The 14,775-nt window shown below is 43.0% G+C and overlaps 1 protein-coding gene across 1 annotated transcript; it reads right to left on the bottom strand.

Annotated features, from left to right (window-relative positions):
- Positions 1-1,099: 1,099 nt before the first annotated feature.
- On the bottom strand, positions 1,100-14,486 carry syt4 (synaptotagmin IV). The gene is made up of 5 exons (XM_056300688.1): positions 14,160-14,486; positions 10,960-11,582; positions 10,392-10,715; positions 2,291-2,411; positions 1,100-1,453 (listed from the first exon to the last, which is right to left on the bottom strand). Exons 1-5 carry the CDS (start codon positions 14,191-14,193, stop codon positions 1,134-1,136), a joined length of 1,422 nt encoding a protein of 473 aa, XP_056156663.1. The 5' UTR covers positions 14,194-14,486; the 3' UTR covers positions 1,100-1,133.
- Between the last annotated feature and the right edge of the window lie 289 nt (positions 14,487-14,775).

Genomic DNA, 14,775 nt, shown 5'->3' with positions numbered 1-14,775 from the left:
CGGCGATCCCTGTGTTGGTAGAATAGACTGCTACGCTACCCAGACGCCCTGTACTGGTGAATTTCTGGTAAACACATACACAGATTTCAAAAATTCATGGATTCTAAATTATGAACTAAGAGTGTGAATGAGGAATAAGAACACACACAGTCAGTGCTTTTTTTTTCTCAGAATTTGCCATGTTTTATAGTAAGGTACAGACACATACATTTCAGCTGTCTTTGTGCTCACAGTAAGAGGGACAAAACACCAACGGTAAACTGTATCGGGCTCACATCTTCAGAGCACGTAAACACACACACACACGCACGCACGCACGCACGCACACACACACACACACACACACAAGCATGCACGCACGCACAGAGGCAGAGTAATCCACGCACTTTCACAAAGAAATGTGTGCACACAAATGCACCCACAGTTACGCTCCCAATGCACTCGGTCCATTTCAGTTTTCTTTACTACCATCTAACTTGGACTCCTTTGCACCTAGGTAATGATATATGAAAAACCACTTGTAAATACAAAACATGTTCAAGAAATCAGAGTACAAAATGGAAAACATAAATTAAAAAAAAAAATGAAGTGTACATTTTTATAAGTAAAACGTATTGTTTATAAAATAAAGTTGGATAATCCACATTTTCTTTTTACAGCATGGATATCGTCAGATGTTGTTCACTCTTTCATATGATGGTGTAGGTAATATTTGTAGTGGGAAGAGCAGAGGAAAGAGAAGCAGATGAAGAAAAAGAGGAGCGATAGCGACATTTAAGACGTTTTGCACTGCGCATGGTAGCCGTGACCATCAGTTTTTGCCATGGAGAATTGGAGACGTGACTGCATGTTATCAGGAGCTTTTCAGCGGCAGTCTTTGGGATTGTTTTAAAGCCACTGGGTTCCCTTTGGAACCTTTCAAACCTTTGGAACCCCGGACACTCTAATGGCTGATTGATGGATATTGAATGATGACATTGATTAACATGACCCACACACTCAACCACACGTCCATCCCCACCCACCTTTGCTAAAAGTCCAATGCCTTGGTGGCCGCTAGAGCCCACCCATCCTCATCACATCCCCATCATGACTGGACCAGACTGGATGCACAGAATCCACCAGTGGCCCTCCTAATCCTCTGACATGGCATGCCACTTGGCGATCTGGCGGCGCGGGTGGTCGCAGATCTCTCTCCAGTGTTCACCGGGTGTCCCGGCCGCGGACGTGCCCAGGACTAGACGCCCAAGGACGGGGCTGGGGCTGCGCGAGTCCCGCCGTTCTGAGTCCATCAGCAGCAGCTCCACACTGGTGTCCCGCAGCCCCTCGTTGGAGGGCAAGTCGAAGATGAAGAGCTCGTTGAACACTGGGTTGGGGGCGCACTTCTTCATGTGGGTCTTCTTCTTGCACACGCGCTTCTTCCCCTGGTAGAGATTCACCTTTACATAAGGGTCTAGTGGGGGAAGGAAGAAATGAGGAGAGGAAATAAGGAAGGAAGAAACAAAGGAATTATTAAAGAAAAAGAGGAAGATGCAAAAAGGCAACCCTCCTAGGACGCTCAGGGACTGTCTTAACATATATAAAAGCAAGTCGTATTGCTTTTATAGCTCTCTTAATAGCTTATAATAGCTTATAATACAAATTTAATAGCTTTCTTATAATCTGGGGTCCATTTATTTCCTATCTCAAACATGGATAAGTGTGTTAATGTGTTACAAAACCTACTGCATGCTTAAGTTATGTTATGGCAGCTGTTTGTATGTATGCATGGGTAGTATATTTTCATCGCTGTATCTGATAAAATTGCAAAGTCTAGAAATAAAATATAAAAACAAAAGTATCTACCCCTGTGGTAACCCTTAGAGTAGTATATTATCCCTGGGCAAGATCGATAGACCAATCAATAGGGAGAAAATGATGGATAGCAGTGATGAAGAAGCTGACTCTGTCAACACTTGCATGCATATTTGTGTCTATGTGCACGCATGTGCATGTGCATGTGTGTGTGTGTCACGTCCAGATCAGATTACGAGAGTGCAACGGCCGTGTCATTATCCACACTATCACAGCATCATAAGGGGAGCGACTACACGACAGCAAGGTCAAAATGCAATTTGTACTCCATTTGTTGTGATGTGACACCAAAGTGTGTGCGACACCAAAGTGTGTGCTTGCATGCACGCGTACGCGCACATGACCAATTACATCCTTAAGCATGTGCATGGTGTTGGATCTGCAATGGATCGCGCATTGAATGCAAGTGCTATGGTCTGACTCTGGATGCACCGACCTGTCGGTCCATTATTGTCGGTCTTGGGCAGGTGGCGGGCCTTGAGGACCACCACAGTCAGAGTGTTGGTGATGGACTTGTAGCACAGGGACAGCAGCAACTCACCACGACCTGTAGACTTCTGTCAACAGACAGACAGAGGAGCAGAGGATGGGGTGGAGGATTGAGGGAACAGTAGAAGGAGAGAAAAGACAGACAGATGGGAAGAAATGAGGAAATGAGTGCGGGGAGGGTAGGATGACGGCAAGGGAGTGAGTCAGAGGAAAAAGGAAGACATTTGTTACAGCATTGAAAAAAACTTGAAACATGTCCAAGAGGGGAATTTAATAAGGCATCTTGCTCCAAAGCGGGGGCAAAAAAAGCTAATTTAATTTTAAAAGCACAGACACCAAAACTCATCTTAACTCTGATCTCACATGTACTGTACACTTAAACCTCAAAGCGGCTAGGCTCAGGTTGGCACCATAGCTGCTGTGATCATACTTAACACGAGTCCCACATCTCTGTGCATGGTTACTATGGCAATAAGCAGTGGTACACACGAGCACGTAGAATTTCTATCACTGACTTAATGTATGTGTATTTGAGTGTCGGTGTTGCCAGGTAGTGTGTTCTGATATTTTTTTTTCTCCGAGTACCCTCAGAGAGATTACTGTGATGAACTGATATTTGCTCTGTGGGTAATGCTCAAGGACTCTATTACGTCTGAGGGAGAGATGTAGAGATAAGTAGATGGCTCCATCCTAGGAAAAATGGGATTACACAGAAAACCAGTGGAAGGAATATGAATTCGTGAATTGATACTTAATTTTGTCATCTTGTATATTCTATTCTATTCTATTCTATTTCTACCAAATTTTAGTGGCTATTGTTTTGGAATAATGTTTGGAAAGTGGTGAAAGAAACAAAGGTGGTTAAAAAAAAGATTTTAACCAAATAAGATTGCCGATTATCAAAAGTGACCAATTAATAACTTTCATAGACTCCTGCACGGACAAAGTTCTGGCTCTGTAGCTTCACTTGATTTACTAACATGGTGTCAAACTTTAAAGCGACTGCTGTTGCAGGCATTGACAACAGAGGCTCTTGCCTCACTGGGCTATAGAGATACAATTCAGTTTCCTGCGAGCGAAGGGCCATTTTCTTTCTTGTGGTCGTGTGAATGCCCCTGCAGCGGTCTGAGGCCAGAGAAAAAGGGGCAATGGCTGCACTGCCCATGACAAGCTTTATTGATCACTCCTCAAGCTGCTGATTTATCTCTCTATTTCTCTTTCTCTCTCTCTCACACACACACACGCACACACACACACACACACATACACATACACAGAACAGTCAGACAAAATCCATGCCGTGTAGACAAAGAGAGCCAACACCCTGTCTGCAAAAGGTTGTGCCCCATACAGAGAAAACAGACCGACCTCATCCCTGTCTCCGCGTCTCTCTTTCTTCCTCCCTCTCATAGGATTACAAATGTAGTTCAACAATGAAATCTTCCAACACAACCGCCTCATCATGTCATGTGCACTATCACAAAGAGATATTGGATATTGCATACGCGTCATCCTGTGGTTCCCTGCATCACGTGAAGCGATGTGCATACATTACATGATGCGTATACATTATATGTTGATTGCAAATGTGTGTCTATTTGTATTTTGACTATTTGTATATATTTATTTTGTACCACTGGGGAGTTGCACTTAATTTCGTTACACAGCTGTGCAATGACAAATAAAGGCATGCATTCATTCATTCATTCATTCATTCATTCATTCATTCATTCATTCATTCATTCATGTGTACTCTTTTTCTTAAGCTGCTTTCTCTGTAACTTGACCAAGGCCAAACAAATTCTTGCACATATATTGAAAGAGGGATTATTATTCTGATGCAACAGAACCAACATCAAACACAAAGAAGAGAAGCCTTTCTATCTCTTCCTTTTCTTCCTTTAGCTGTCAAATCACACAAAGGTATTCAGAAATAGCCCATCCAAGACGAATATCATGGCCCGCGACACTACTACTAATTCCAATAACAGGACTGACTTCAGCAAATATACCCGCCTTCTTTTTTTTCTTTTAGCCTCAGACCTAAATAAGAAATGACTTCAAAAATACTATCAGTGTTAGGATGGGGGAGAGCTGGAAACCGTTACTTTACACAAAAACATCCCCTTCTAGATAATGTGAACAAACCAGGGGGAGTAAGAGTGCAGTGAAAGACCACAGATCTATAATATCATTACAGCTATCTCACATTTCACCTGGGGTCTACACTATCTGAAAATGTAGATGTGTTTACTTTCATAGCAGTAAGACAAACCATCCCCCCAACCTTTTTTTTTTCTTGCAGAACTTTACGGAGTGCCGTATCAGCCCACAAATCTATAATTGCACAGATATCTCATATTGCAACCTGTTCAGCACGCCACAGGAAATGTACAATCCCCACAATATCGACCTCGCTCACTGCAGTCATACACATTTCTGTAAAAGATTGTTACATTACCTATATCAAGCTCAAAATCTATTGCGAGCCCATAGATAACATCTCCCTCGCCACCTACATGAAACATTGTTGGATATGCACTGCAAATGGAAAGTTGTTTGTGTAGTATCTTTCCACTGTCCGAGTTTTAGCCAAACCCCGATCCAAAGCGTTTTTGATATCATCTCACACTCCGCCATAATTCTTCTCTAAACGACTGGGCGGAAAAGTTCTTGAAACGAAAAAAAAAAAAAGCACAATTGCGGTCCTGGCAGTAGCCAGACAGATCCCATCATCCATCCCAGCTCTCTGGAGCATCAGCCCAGAGATCCATAATGAGAGGGCGTGGCTGTCCCTCCATCTACTCAGCACACCACCGGAAATATAAAAATGGGAAGATGATATCCTCTTTCCACTCGGCTCTGTGACGTGACGGTACTGTATCTGCCCGGAGATGTACAAGGCGTTTGTAAAAACGACTATGCCTGTGTGTGTTTTTTTCCCGTATCTCCTTGCCTAATGATGCTCTGTGCATGTGAACTGTGCCCACTAACACAACAGTGAGACATGCAGATGACGGCATGTATATATATACATATATATACATATATATATATATATGTGTGTGTGTGTGTGTGTGTGTGTGTGTGTGTGTGTGTGTGTGTGTGTGTGTGTGTGTGTGTGTATGTGTGTATAGTGTAAGGCACATTATATTTGTTATGCCTGCACCACCCCATCCATCCAAACCCTGTCCATCCTCTGTTCCTTATTTCCATTTCAAGGAGTTGGCAACCCTATGTTCGATGGACATTTCGTTTAATGTGTGCGTCCATGTAATGTGAGTTGAATATTCTTTCATGTTTCTGTTACACAGTGTTAGTGTTTATATTTCGCCACGATCGCATTCTACATTTAGTTGTTATTTCCGTCTGTTTACGTGACATGATTTGGAGCTAGCCACTAGCTTGTAATAGTCTGTGAAAGTTGTTTTACTGCATTCTGGTAGCTACTGTTTCTGTGCATTGTGGTCGCTAATTTTCTGTTGTTTATACCCTTGCACACTGAATGCCCATTGTTAAGTGACTATCATTCATATTGTAGCAAATTCGGGGGGCAACCACAGGAACTGCCGCGGCCGGGACGCGAACTCGTATCGCCCGCACCACGGGAGACATCGCTAACCGCTCGACTAAAAGGTCAGACCCGTCAGCCAGCGGCCAACGTGTCTACGTATCCATGCATGTTACACTACCCCCCTCCTTCTCGAAAGTGCGTCCGTGCATATCCCACTTCTGACACCAATGCAGCGAATTCAGGGGGCAGCCACAGGAACCGCCACAGCTGGGACGCGAACCCGTGTCTCCCACTGCGCAAGCGACAATGTTAACCAGTCGACTAAAGGGTCCGACCTGTTAGCCAAGGGCCAACGTGTCCACCTATCCATGCACGTTACAATATATTGTACAGTTTGAATGTATATTCAGTGTTTGCTAATCGCTAATTGCTAGCCTATTACACTGTCATTATTAGCCTTTAACTCTGCATGCTGTTAACTGTATTAGCCTTCAGCTCTGCATGTTAGCTGCTATCTGTGTGTAGATGCTTATGTCTAGCTTAGGTTCACCGTTGCTATCTCGGCTAGAATTGCTATTATTAATCAGCCTGTGTTGTTGTTGTGTATGTTGTTACAGAACCACACACACCTTTTTAAGTATCAACCTCCCCTTGAGATAGATAAAGAACCTAAATTCTGGGCCTGGACTCTGCATCTTCTTTTTCCACACTCTCACCCAAGCACCAAAATAGTGTCCTAACCCACCACCCTGAAGTAATTGCTGCCACACCATACACATTCTCACACACATTGTTCTTGGCACTGTACATGGTCCTTTGTCACGTTATTTGTCACTTGCAATCTTGAACGCTTTACTGACAAAGTGACAACATTTTGTGAGCATCTGTGGGGCAATTCAGAATTTCAGGGTGAACATCAGGTAGCTATTGTTTTCCTAAAACATGCTATTGGTAGGACAGTCTTGATCTGATCTCACATTCCATCCACTGAATGCATTAGTAGAGTTAAAGCGGGAATGTACAAATATTGCTCAGTCATCTATCTACTGTCATCATGCCTGAGGCAGGCATGGCTATTTATGCTACATCAACTTCTACTATATTCAAAAATGTCAGCAAATATGTAAAAAAAAAATTAGGGGAGGGGATAAAAATTAAATCAGGGCAAAATTGTGATACTAAGCATGACTATTTCAACATCACAGCGTTTCCTCTGAAATGCAATGTTGAAGCACAACGAACAGATGCTGTGAAGAGGTTTGATGTCGTGATTTCTGCATCTCTGAATATTTGAATTTGAATTGTTTCAGTGTTCACTCAGGGAAACATACTCCTGTTTTTAAGCTTTTGCATGGGGCTTAGAATAAATGGCTCTTTCTGTACTTTTTATTATTATTGCAGTTTTCACATTTTACTATAGACAAGAGGGAAAAGAGACATCACCAATCATAAAACTGAAAAATCAATATTCATAGAATTGTGATATTTGAAAAATCTCAGTATGTAACAACTCGGCACTGAAATATATTTGGCTTATCCAATCGAGGTGTACCTCCCAATTCCCAGACCAAAAACTATATTTTCAGACTGATAGTTGAGTATTTTCAAATGAGACACTGAGTTGACATAGTGTCCTGTGAAAAAACACAACAGTCACAAGGCTTTTATCTATCTAACCTCAGCAGTACGCCAGGACATAATATCCATTTACAAATCTATAATGATGAACAGATCTCTTTTCTTGTCTCCCAAATGGTACTGATCTGCTATCTGATATCCCAGAGCTTGTGAGGTGTATTGATCTATATTTCAGTAAGCAGGCCTTTGTGGACATTACAACACTGGAAGTGTAAATTGTGGAATATACAGTTAAGATAATGTCTGTACATCTTGAATTTTCAATGTATTCCAAATATAATCTGACTAAATTAATTAGCCTGAATCACGGCATTGGGGGCGGGCGAGACCGGGCTGTTCCTGTCATTTGAACTCCTTGCTCGCTGACGGCGGCCCCGCCCTCACATATAAACCTATTTATGATTGATGTGATTTTTGACCTGTCACAGTGTCATATCACTTGACTCACATTTTAAATTAAGGTGGAATTAGCTATAACTGTAGGAACGGAAGAATGCTAGACCACCACTTCATCGATACGATCGCAATCAGGCTAACAAAATGGACATCAGAAATTAGTTTAAAAAAACAACAACAAAATAAGCCTATCTCAGCCAGCACATCAGCGTCCTCACTCTCCATGGCTCCAGTGCTACCACCAGCCAGTGAGCCTGCCACCTCTCTTGATGGTACAACATCACTGGTGCCACAACCAACAACATCGCGGGCGTGGCGGCGCCACAACAAACAACACTGGCCTCCTCGAGCTCAGCTTCAACAACACTCCTGCTGCTAACCGGATTGGACCAGAGCAAGCGAACAGTAAACCCGGACCTCAGTTATAATACGCCCAACCAGTTAAAACTAGACACGTCTCCAGCTCAAATGATTTCAAGGAAGAAATGGACTTTTGCAACTGTATGGTACCACAGCAGAAGCTGGCTGGAATATTCAGTTAAAGTTGATGCAGCCTTTTGTTTTCTGTGCCTCAAATTATGCAGGGGAGTTGCTCGAGGCTATTATTATTATTATTATTATTGTTGTTGTTGTTACAATAGTAATAATAACATATGATTATAAAACGCTTTTCATTAATGAAAACATTAAAGTGCAGTGTAGTACGGCAGTGCGCATACGGTGGCGCTGTTGCTGCTATTGTAACAATCGCGGCTGAATAGACTCGCTAGCCCTTGGCTAACGGGTCGGACCCTTTAGTCGACTGATTAGCGCAGTCACCCGTGGTGCGGGTGACCCAGGTTCGCGTCCCAGCTGCGGCGGTTCCGGGCTGCCCCCCGAATTCGCTACATTGGTGTCAGAAGTGGGATGGTGAGACTGTGAGGCCATTGGAGGCGCGTGCGCCCAGAGGCATGAGGGAGCTGGTATGCTGAAACGCGGGGATGCGCTTCCCAAAGGAGGGAGTAGTGTAACAATCACAGATGAATAGACTCGCTAGCCCTTGGCTAACGGGTCAGACCCTTTAGTCGATTGATTAGCGCAGTCACCCGTGGTGCGGGCGACCCGGGTTCGCGTCCCAGCTGCGGTGGTTCCCCGGCCGTCCCCCCAAATTCGCTACACTATGTTGCAGTTGCCGTGGTGATTTTGTGCCCCCGTCATGAAAATCAAATGCCCTTCCTATTGCTTTGCTGTAGTGCTGTGTCTGGCCTGAATTACAAGTGTGAAAAAAATGTGAAAATGAATTTAAATGTGACGTTGATACATCAATTGGAAACAAGAAATTAGATTACAAACAATAATGGGTGGAGGAGATAAATGGCTGATTTTTTTTATCATTTACATTCTGTATGTAAACCAGTCTGCAATGTAAAACAGGGTTTAGTATAATGCCATTAAAATGAACAAACATTATTCAACATTGAAAATATGTTAATCTAATGTCAAATTTCAATGAAAAGTCCTAGTGGACTGTTTTAATATATTAGTCCTCTGTTTTGTTATTATTATCTTTTAAGTGCTTAATAGCTGGTGGCATGCATGTCAGAAGAACTTGTTCAATCAGGGGAAATTGCACTGTATTATTCTAATAGCACCAAATTGGTTTCTATTAAGGACTAAAGTGCCAAGCTCATTCCATTAAATCAATGACAAAGGGATTTATTGGAACAACATGAAAATTTAAACTAGTCACCTGGTACAAACAAATCTTGTCGGTGTGTTTGCTGTAGTTGTGAGTACATACTATAGTAAATTAGGATTTCAAAGATTTAGAGTTTGTTGGAAGATGAATTAATTAATTAAACCCCAATGCTTGGAAAATTAAAAAAAAGAAAGAAAATGACTGAAAGGATTGTAATTAAAAGTTAATATGATATTTCTGATGAGGCTGAGGGGTTAGCAAGTTGAAGAAATGCAAACACTAATATTTTCTAACATCACTTACCGCTTTAATCGTGTTATTGTTTTTGGTAAGAAGAGACGGTACAAAATGCAAAAGTGTAAAGGGTAGTATTCGGTTTTTCTATTTTTCTCTTTTTAAAAGAGCTCCCTCTGGTTCAGCTTCTCTTGGATAATCTTTGTCTCTAATAACAATGATGTCATCAGACACACTCATTCACACAGCCAATCAGATCAAATCACCCAAAATATGAAACCCTGCCCACTCTTACTACCAACCCTTGCTTGTACTTGTCACTCAACGCTCAGCTCATGAATATTAATGAGAACTAGACCACTCACAGTCCTCGAGACCGTTGAGAACAGTTATGGATAAAGGTATAAAGAAATACAATATAATTAATTTAAAAATAAAGATATTGTTGATGAATGTTTTATTATGCCGTGTTCAAGGTTTTTAGATGTGAAATTTTTGCCTGATTACTAATTTTGGTCTGACTTTAATGATCCAAATTACTGACAAGGCCTCAAGGAGTGCTCATCTTCGGTGCATCCCAGCTCTTACCTTGACATTCCTCTTGATTATTTCACGGCTCATCAGGACACGACCCTCTGACAGGTTGATCCCTGCCAACGGGACGAGGGTCTCTCCGATCACCTCATCACGGGAAAACCTGTCAAAGCTCAGCACCATAAAGTGAAGGGCCAGCTCTGACACTCTGGCCAATGGGATGCCATAGAAACTGAAGGTCTCGTCAAAGGCGGGGTCCAGGGTCTTCCGGAGGACTCTGGTTTTGACGCGGTGCTTTTTCTCCGGCAGCAAGGTCAGTTTGATGTAGGGGTCCGAGGTCAGGGACTGCTCATCTGTCGGGCTCAGGCCATGGGCCTCCTGAATAAATGAATGAATGAATGAATGAATGAATCAATCAATCAATCAATCAATCAATCAATCCACCAACTGATCAATCAGTTAAACATGCATTCATTAAACAAGTCTCATTACACGTTGGTTTTGACAGCAGATGTAAAAACACAACAAACAGAACACAAACAGAAGAATAATTAAGTGATAGAAAGTGAAATGAATGACAAATTTATAGTGCTGACTTACACATAGACACACAACACAGTACCTTGATGTGGACAACAAAGGCCTTCCTCTCTGGCTGGTACTCCAGGGAGAAATGGAGGGTCCCCAGCCCCCCATCCCTCTCCTCTGCCTGGGGTTTGTCTACAGCTGGGGTGGGGGCCTGGCTGGAAAGGGAACTGGAGGGTGAAGGGAGATCACGGCGGTCCACTGCCCCAGGCTGGGTGAACCCAGCGTGGGGAGATGGCAGTTCAAGGTCTGGAGAGCTGCGGACCTTCTGGTGGTGGCTGTGGTGGGAGGGTTTCATGGTGAAGTTGCCATTCAGATCTCTTTTCTCCAGGTCAAGATGTAGAGCTGGTCTGGATCCATTTGGACTTGAAGCCAGCTTAACATTACCGGTTGGGGAAACTGTGGGGGCAGTGTGGCAGTTTCCATTCACGTCAGTTTTACCAGGGTCGTTAGTCAGAGTGGCGGCAGGAGCGGCAAACTTCTTCTTGCCGCTTAGGCTCTCTGGGTAGATATCAACCCCTTTGAGCATGTGCACAAACTTGTAGGGAGGTGTCTTCTGGGACTTGGTGTTTTTACGCTGACAGCAGATCCAGGTAAAGGCCGACACACTGAACACCAGGCCGAACACACTCACCACAGCAACACTTACTGGCAACTCCACTATGGAGATGAGCAGAAGGGTGGAGAGACAGGGACAAAGAGGGAGAGCGAGAGAAAGAGAGGGAGAGAGCATAAGCAAGTTAATCCTCTGCATCACTTAGATATTCTTTACTTTGTACCTTCTCTGAAAGCATTGGTGGGTATATCGACAATGCGTCTGTGTTTGCATGTGCATATAGTGCATATACTGTGTTACTGTGTGCTGCAAATTAAAGTTCTGTGTAGTTTTAATGCCAAACCTGTCTTATAATGACAAGTCTGGCCTAATTGTCCCTACTGCACCCCATCAGAAAACCTTTAGACTAATGCATTCATGCTCCTGCACATGCACCTCTCCTTCGAATGATCGTTTCCTACACTGCAAAAAAATAACCTCAAAAAAAGGAAATATTACGGCAGCTGGGGCACCAATAAAATACTATAAAATAACAGAAATGAACAAACTCATAAAATACAGTTCATGTTATTTTACATTAGACACATACGCTCACAATCTATTTTTGTAATGTTATTAACATTTCCACGTATTTCTGAAATACAGGAAAAATCTGTAAAATAAAAAAGGAAAAAAAGCTGTTATATTACAGATTTTTTACAGTGTAGATCTTCATGGTCACCTTTACATTTCCTAAAATGGGTTCAGCTAATGGACCCTTAAAATCCCACATTACAGGTGCAGTGTAAATGCAAGTAAACCTCCTCATTGTTCACCACTTTAACCATCCATTTTCCAGTCGCTCGCCTCAATAAACTAGAATGTGCGCATCAAGAAAAAATGTACGCAATTCACTGAGGGTTCTACAATTAAAAGAAACTCGGGGGGGGGGGAACCAATCAGCCAAGGTTTAATTGGATCTGTCTGCCTAATGGTTTTTATTGACGCATGCTTGAGTGTGACTCACAGCGAGATGACAACGACCCAAATCTGGTAAATCTGCTTGCTACATTGTTCTCTCCACCAGCTTGGTGTAAACATGGCTCTGTCAACACCAAACAGAACTACTATACATGATAACTGCATCATCATTTAAAATAATGTAAACATTCCATTTGAGCTAAAAGCATAAATCCCACTTATGACTGATAGTTGTCTGAGTGTCGGACATCAACTGTATATAATCAGCTAATAAATGAATCCTGAGAGGTCGTCCATGTGTTGTGGCAAGGTCCGTTTGCCTTATTGATATTTTCTTTTATTTCCCTGTGACAAGAAACAAACGACAATTCATTTGATGGTCATAACCAAAACACAGTTTCCCTGCTTCTGAACGATCACCACGCCCTCATATTCTACAGCATTAGGTCAATGCTAGGTAGACCCACACAGGACAGCAACAACTAGGATGTGGAGATCTTTGATTCCCAGTGAGGACATATGGTTAGCCAGACGATGACGATGCAGTCCAACCAAAACAGGCTGCAGGCAAAGGCCTATTATGCAACATTAGCATTCAGTGGAGGTCCTTCTGTCAAAAGGAGATGACCCCACCCAAAAGTATCAAACTTGCACTGATTTCATTTTGAGAATTTAAAAGTGTGTCCCTATGTTCAGGATGTCCACCATGATAAGACGGATAATCCAGCGGATATGATTGAATCTTCAGCATTTACCCATCCTTACCCAGGAAAATATGACTATAATATGGCCATGTCAATACATATCCTGATTGAATGAATGTCTCACAAAGGAGAGATCTGTCTTATTGTTTTGTCCACCGATATACCCGTTTCCCCCACATGTTACCTTCACAAATTTCAAAAGATGAACGGCGTGTAAGTTTTTCCAAATCTGTTTCGGGAAGGGGAATGTTCAATGATTTGTGTCTTTTTTTTAACATCTTAATGTCACTCCTTGTCTAGCACACGGTAATGGAACGACGGACAGTCAGTTAAAGATCTCTTTCAAAGAAGAGGAAAAAAATATTTGCTTAAGTGAAAAAGACGCCCAATAGCACAGGCTACGCAGGTTGACACCCAGACAGGCGCTCCCACCCACGTATACAGAGAGAGGAGAGAGAGAGAGAGAGAGAGAGAGAGAGAGAGAGAGAGAGAGAGAGAGAGAGAGAGAGAGAGAGAGAGAGAGAGAGAGAGAGAGAGAGAGAGAGAGAGAGAGAGAGAGACACGCCCATGCACAGCCAGCATGGGATCAGTGGAGACAAAGTGACATCACTCCAAAGATAAAAACATTGTTGTTGACAACGTCATATACAGATGTTCTTCATCGCTTCAACGGAACTGATGAACATTAGACATTTACTTTTTGTCACGATCTCTTCACATCACAAATGTATTACTCTACAGTTTGCTGTGCCTGCGTCACCGAGTCAAAACCTTTCATTCCCAAATGATCGATATTGCACATCACATCGCAGCTGTACATGATGCGTAAACCTCGCACCGTATCAACAGCAGACAGATGGACTTGTCAATGGAGGGCTCCCTATCTATAGGGGGATGTAGGGGGAAACTGCCGAACAAAGAGAAAATGAAGAAAGAACAAAATGCCCCCCCCCACACACACACACGTACAGTACATGCCTCAAACCTTAATTCAGATCGGGCTGTGCTTGGACTTACCGAATTGCGCCCCATTCGTCACCATTGGAGCCATGATTGTGAAATTAAGTCCTCGAACTCTGTCCAAGGTGCTGTAAGGGTCGGCGACGTTTTTCACGTTATTTCCAGCACTCCTTCTTTTCCCCCGCCGTCTGTAACCAACACAATTCAGTCTCTGGGTGCCGAGGGATCGCCACAGTATCTTTGTTTTGATTGTATTTAATAATGAACAAGGTTTGTTTGTCGCTTCAATAATTCACAACAGCAGCACTTTGCAGAGAAAGAGAGAGGAAAAGAGAGAGAGAGAGAGAGAGAAAGAGAGAAAGAGAGAGGGATGGAGGAAAAGAGAGGATGCCCAGTTATCACCACGCTGGTGCTGTTACACTCTGCGCTATGTGTGCCTCGGAGAAGGCACCACCCTGTTTTCTCTCTCTCGCTCTCATCCTCCTCGCCCCCTCCCCGCCATTAACGCTGAGTTCATCGATGCTGACGCAGTTGTGACGGAAGCTGGCTGTGAAATCACTGCCCCGGAGAAGCAGCACAACAGCAGGGCCAATTTCCCTGATTGACTGTTCGGAGAATAAAGAGAACAAGGAAGGAGAAGGAACACCCAGATTCTCTCTCTCTCTCTCTCTCT

Source organism: Lampris incognitus, chromosome 20 (genome assembly GCF_029633865.1).
Source record: "Lampris incognitus isolate fLamInc1 chromosome 20, fLamInc1.hap2, whole genome shotgun sequence".
NCBI classification, from domain to species: Eukaryota; Metazoa; Chordata; class Actinopteri; order Lampriformes; family Lampridae; genus Lampris; species Lampris incognitus.
This window is presented reverse-complemented; position numbering and strand designations above follow the sequence as displayed.

Coding starts and splice junctions, on each gene's coding strand:
- syt4 (XM_056300688.1), bottom strand. CDS start 14,193: ATGGCTCCAATGGTGACGAATGGGGCGCAATTCG. Junction 11,583..14,159: donor GACGAATGGGGCGCAATTCG/GTAAGTCCAAGC, acceptor TCATCTCCATAG/TGGAGTTGCCAGTAAGTGTT. Junction 10,716..10,959: donor CCTTTGTTGTCCACATCAAG/GTACTGTGTTGT, acceptor TCATTTATTCAG/GAGGCCCATGGCCTGAGCCC.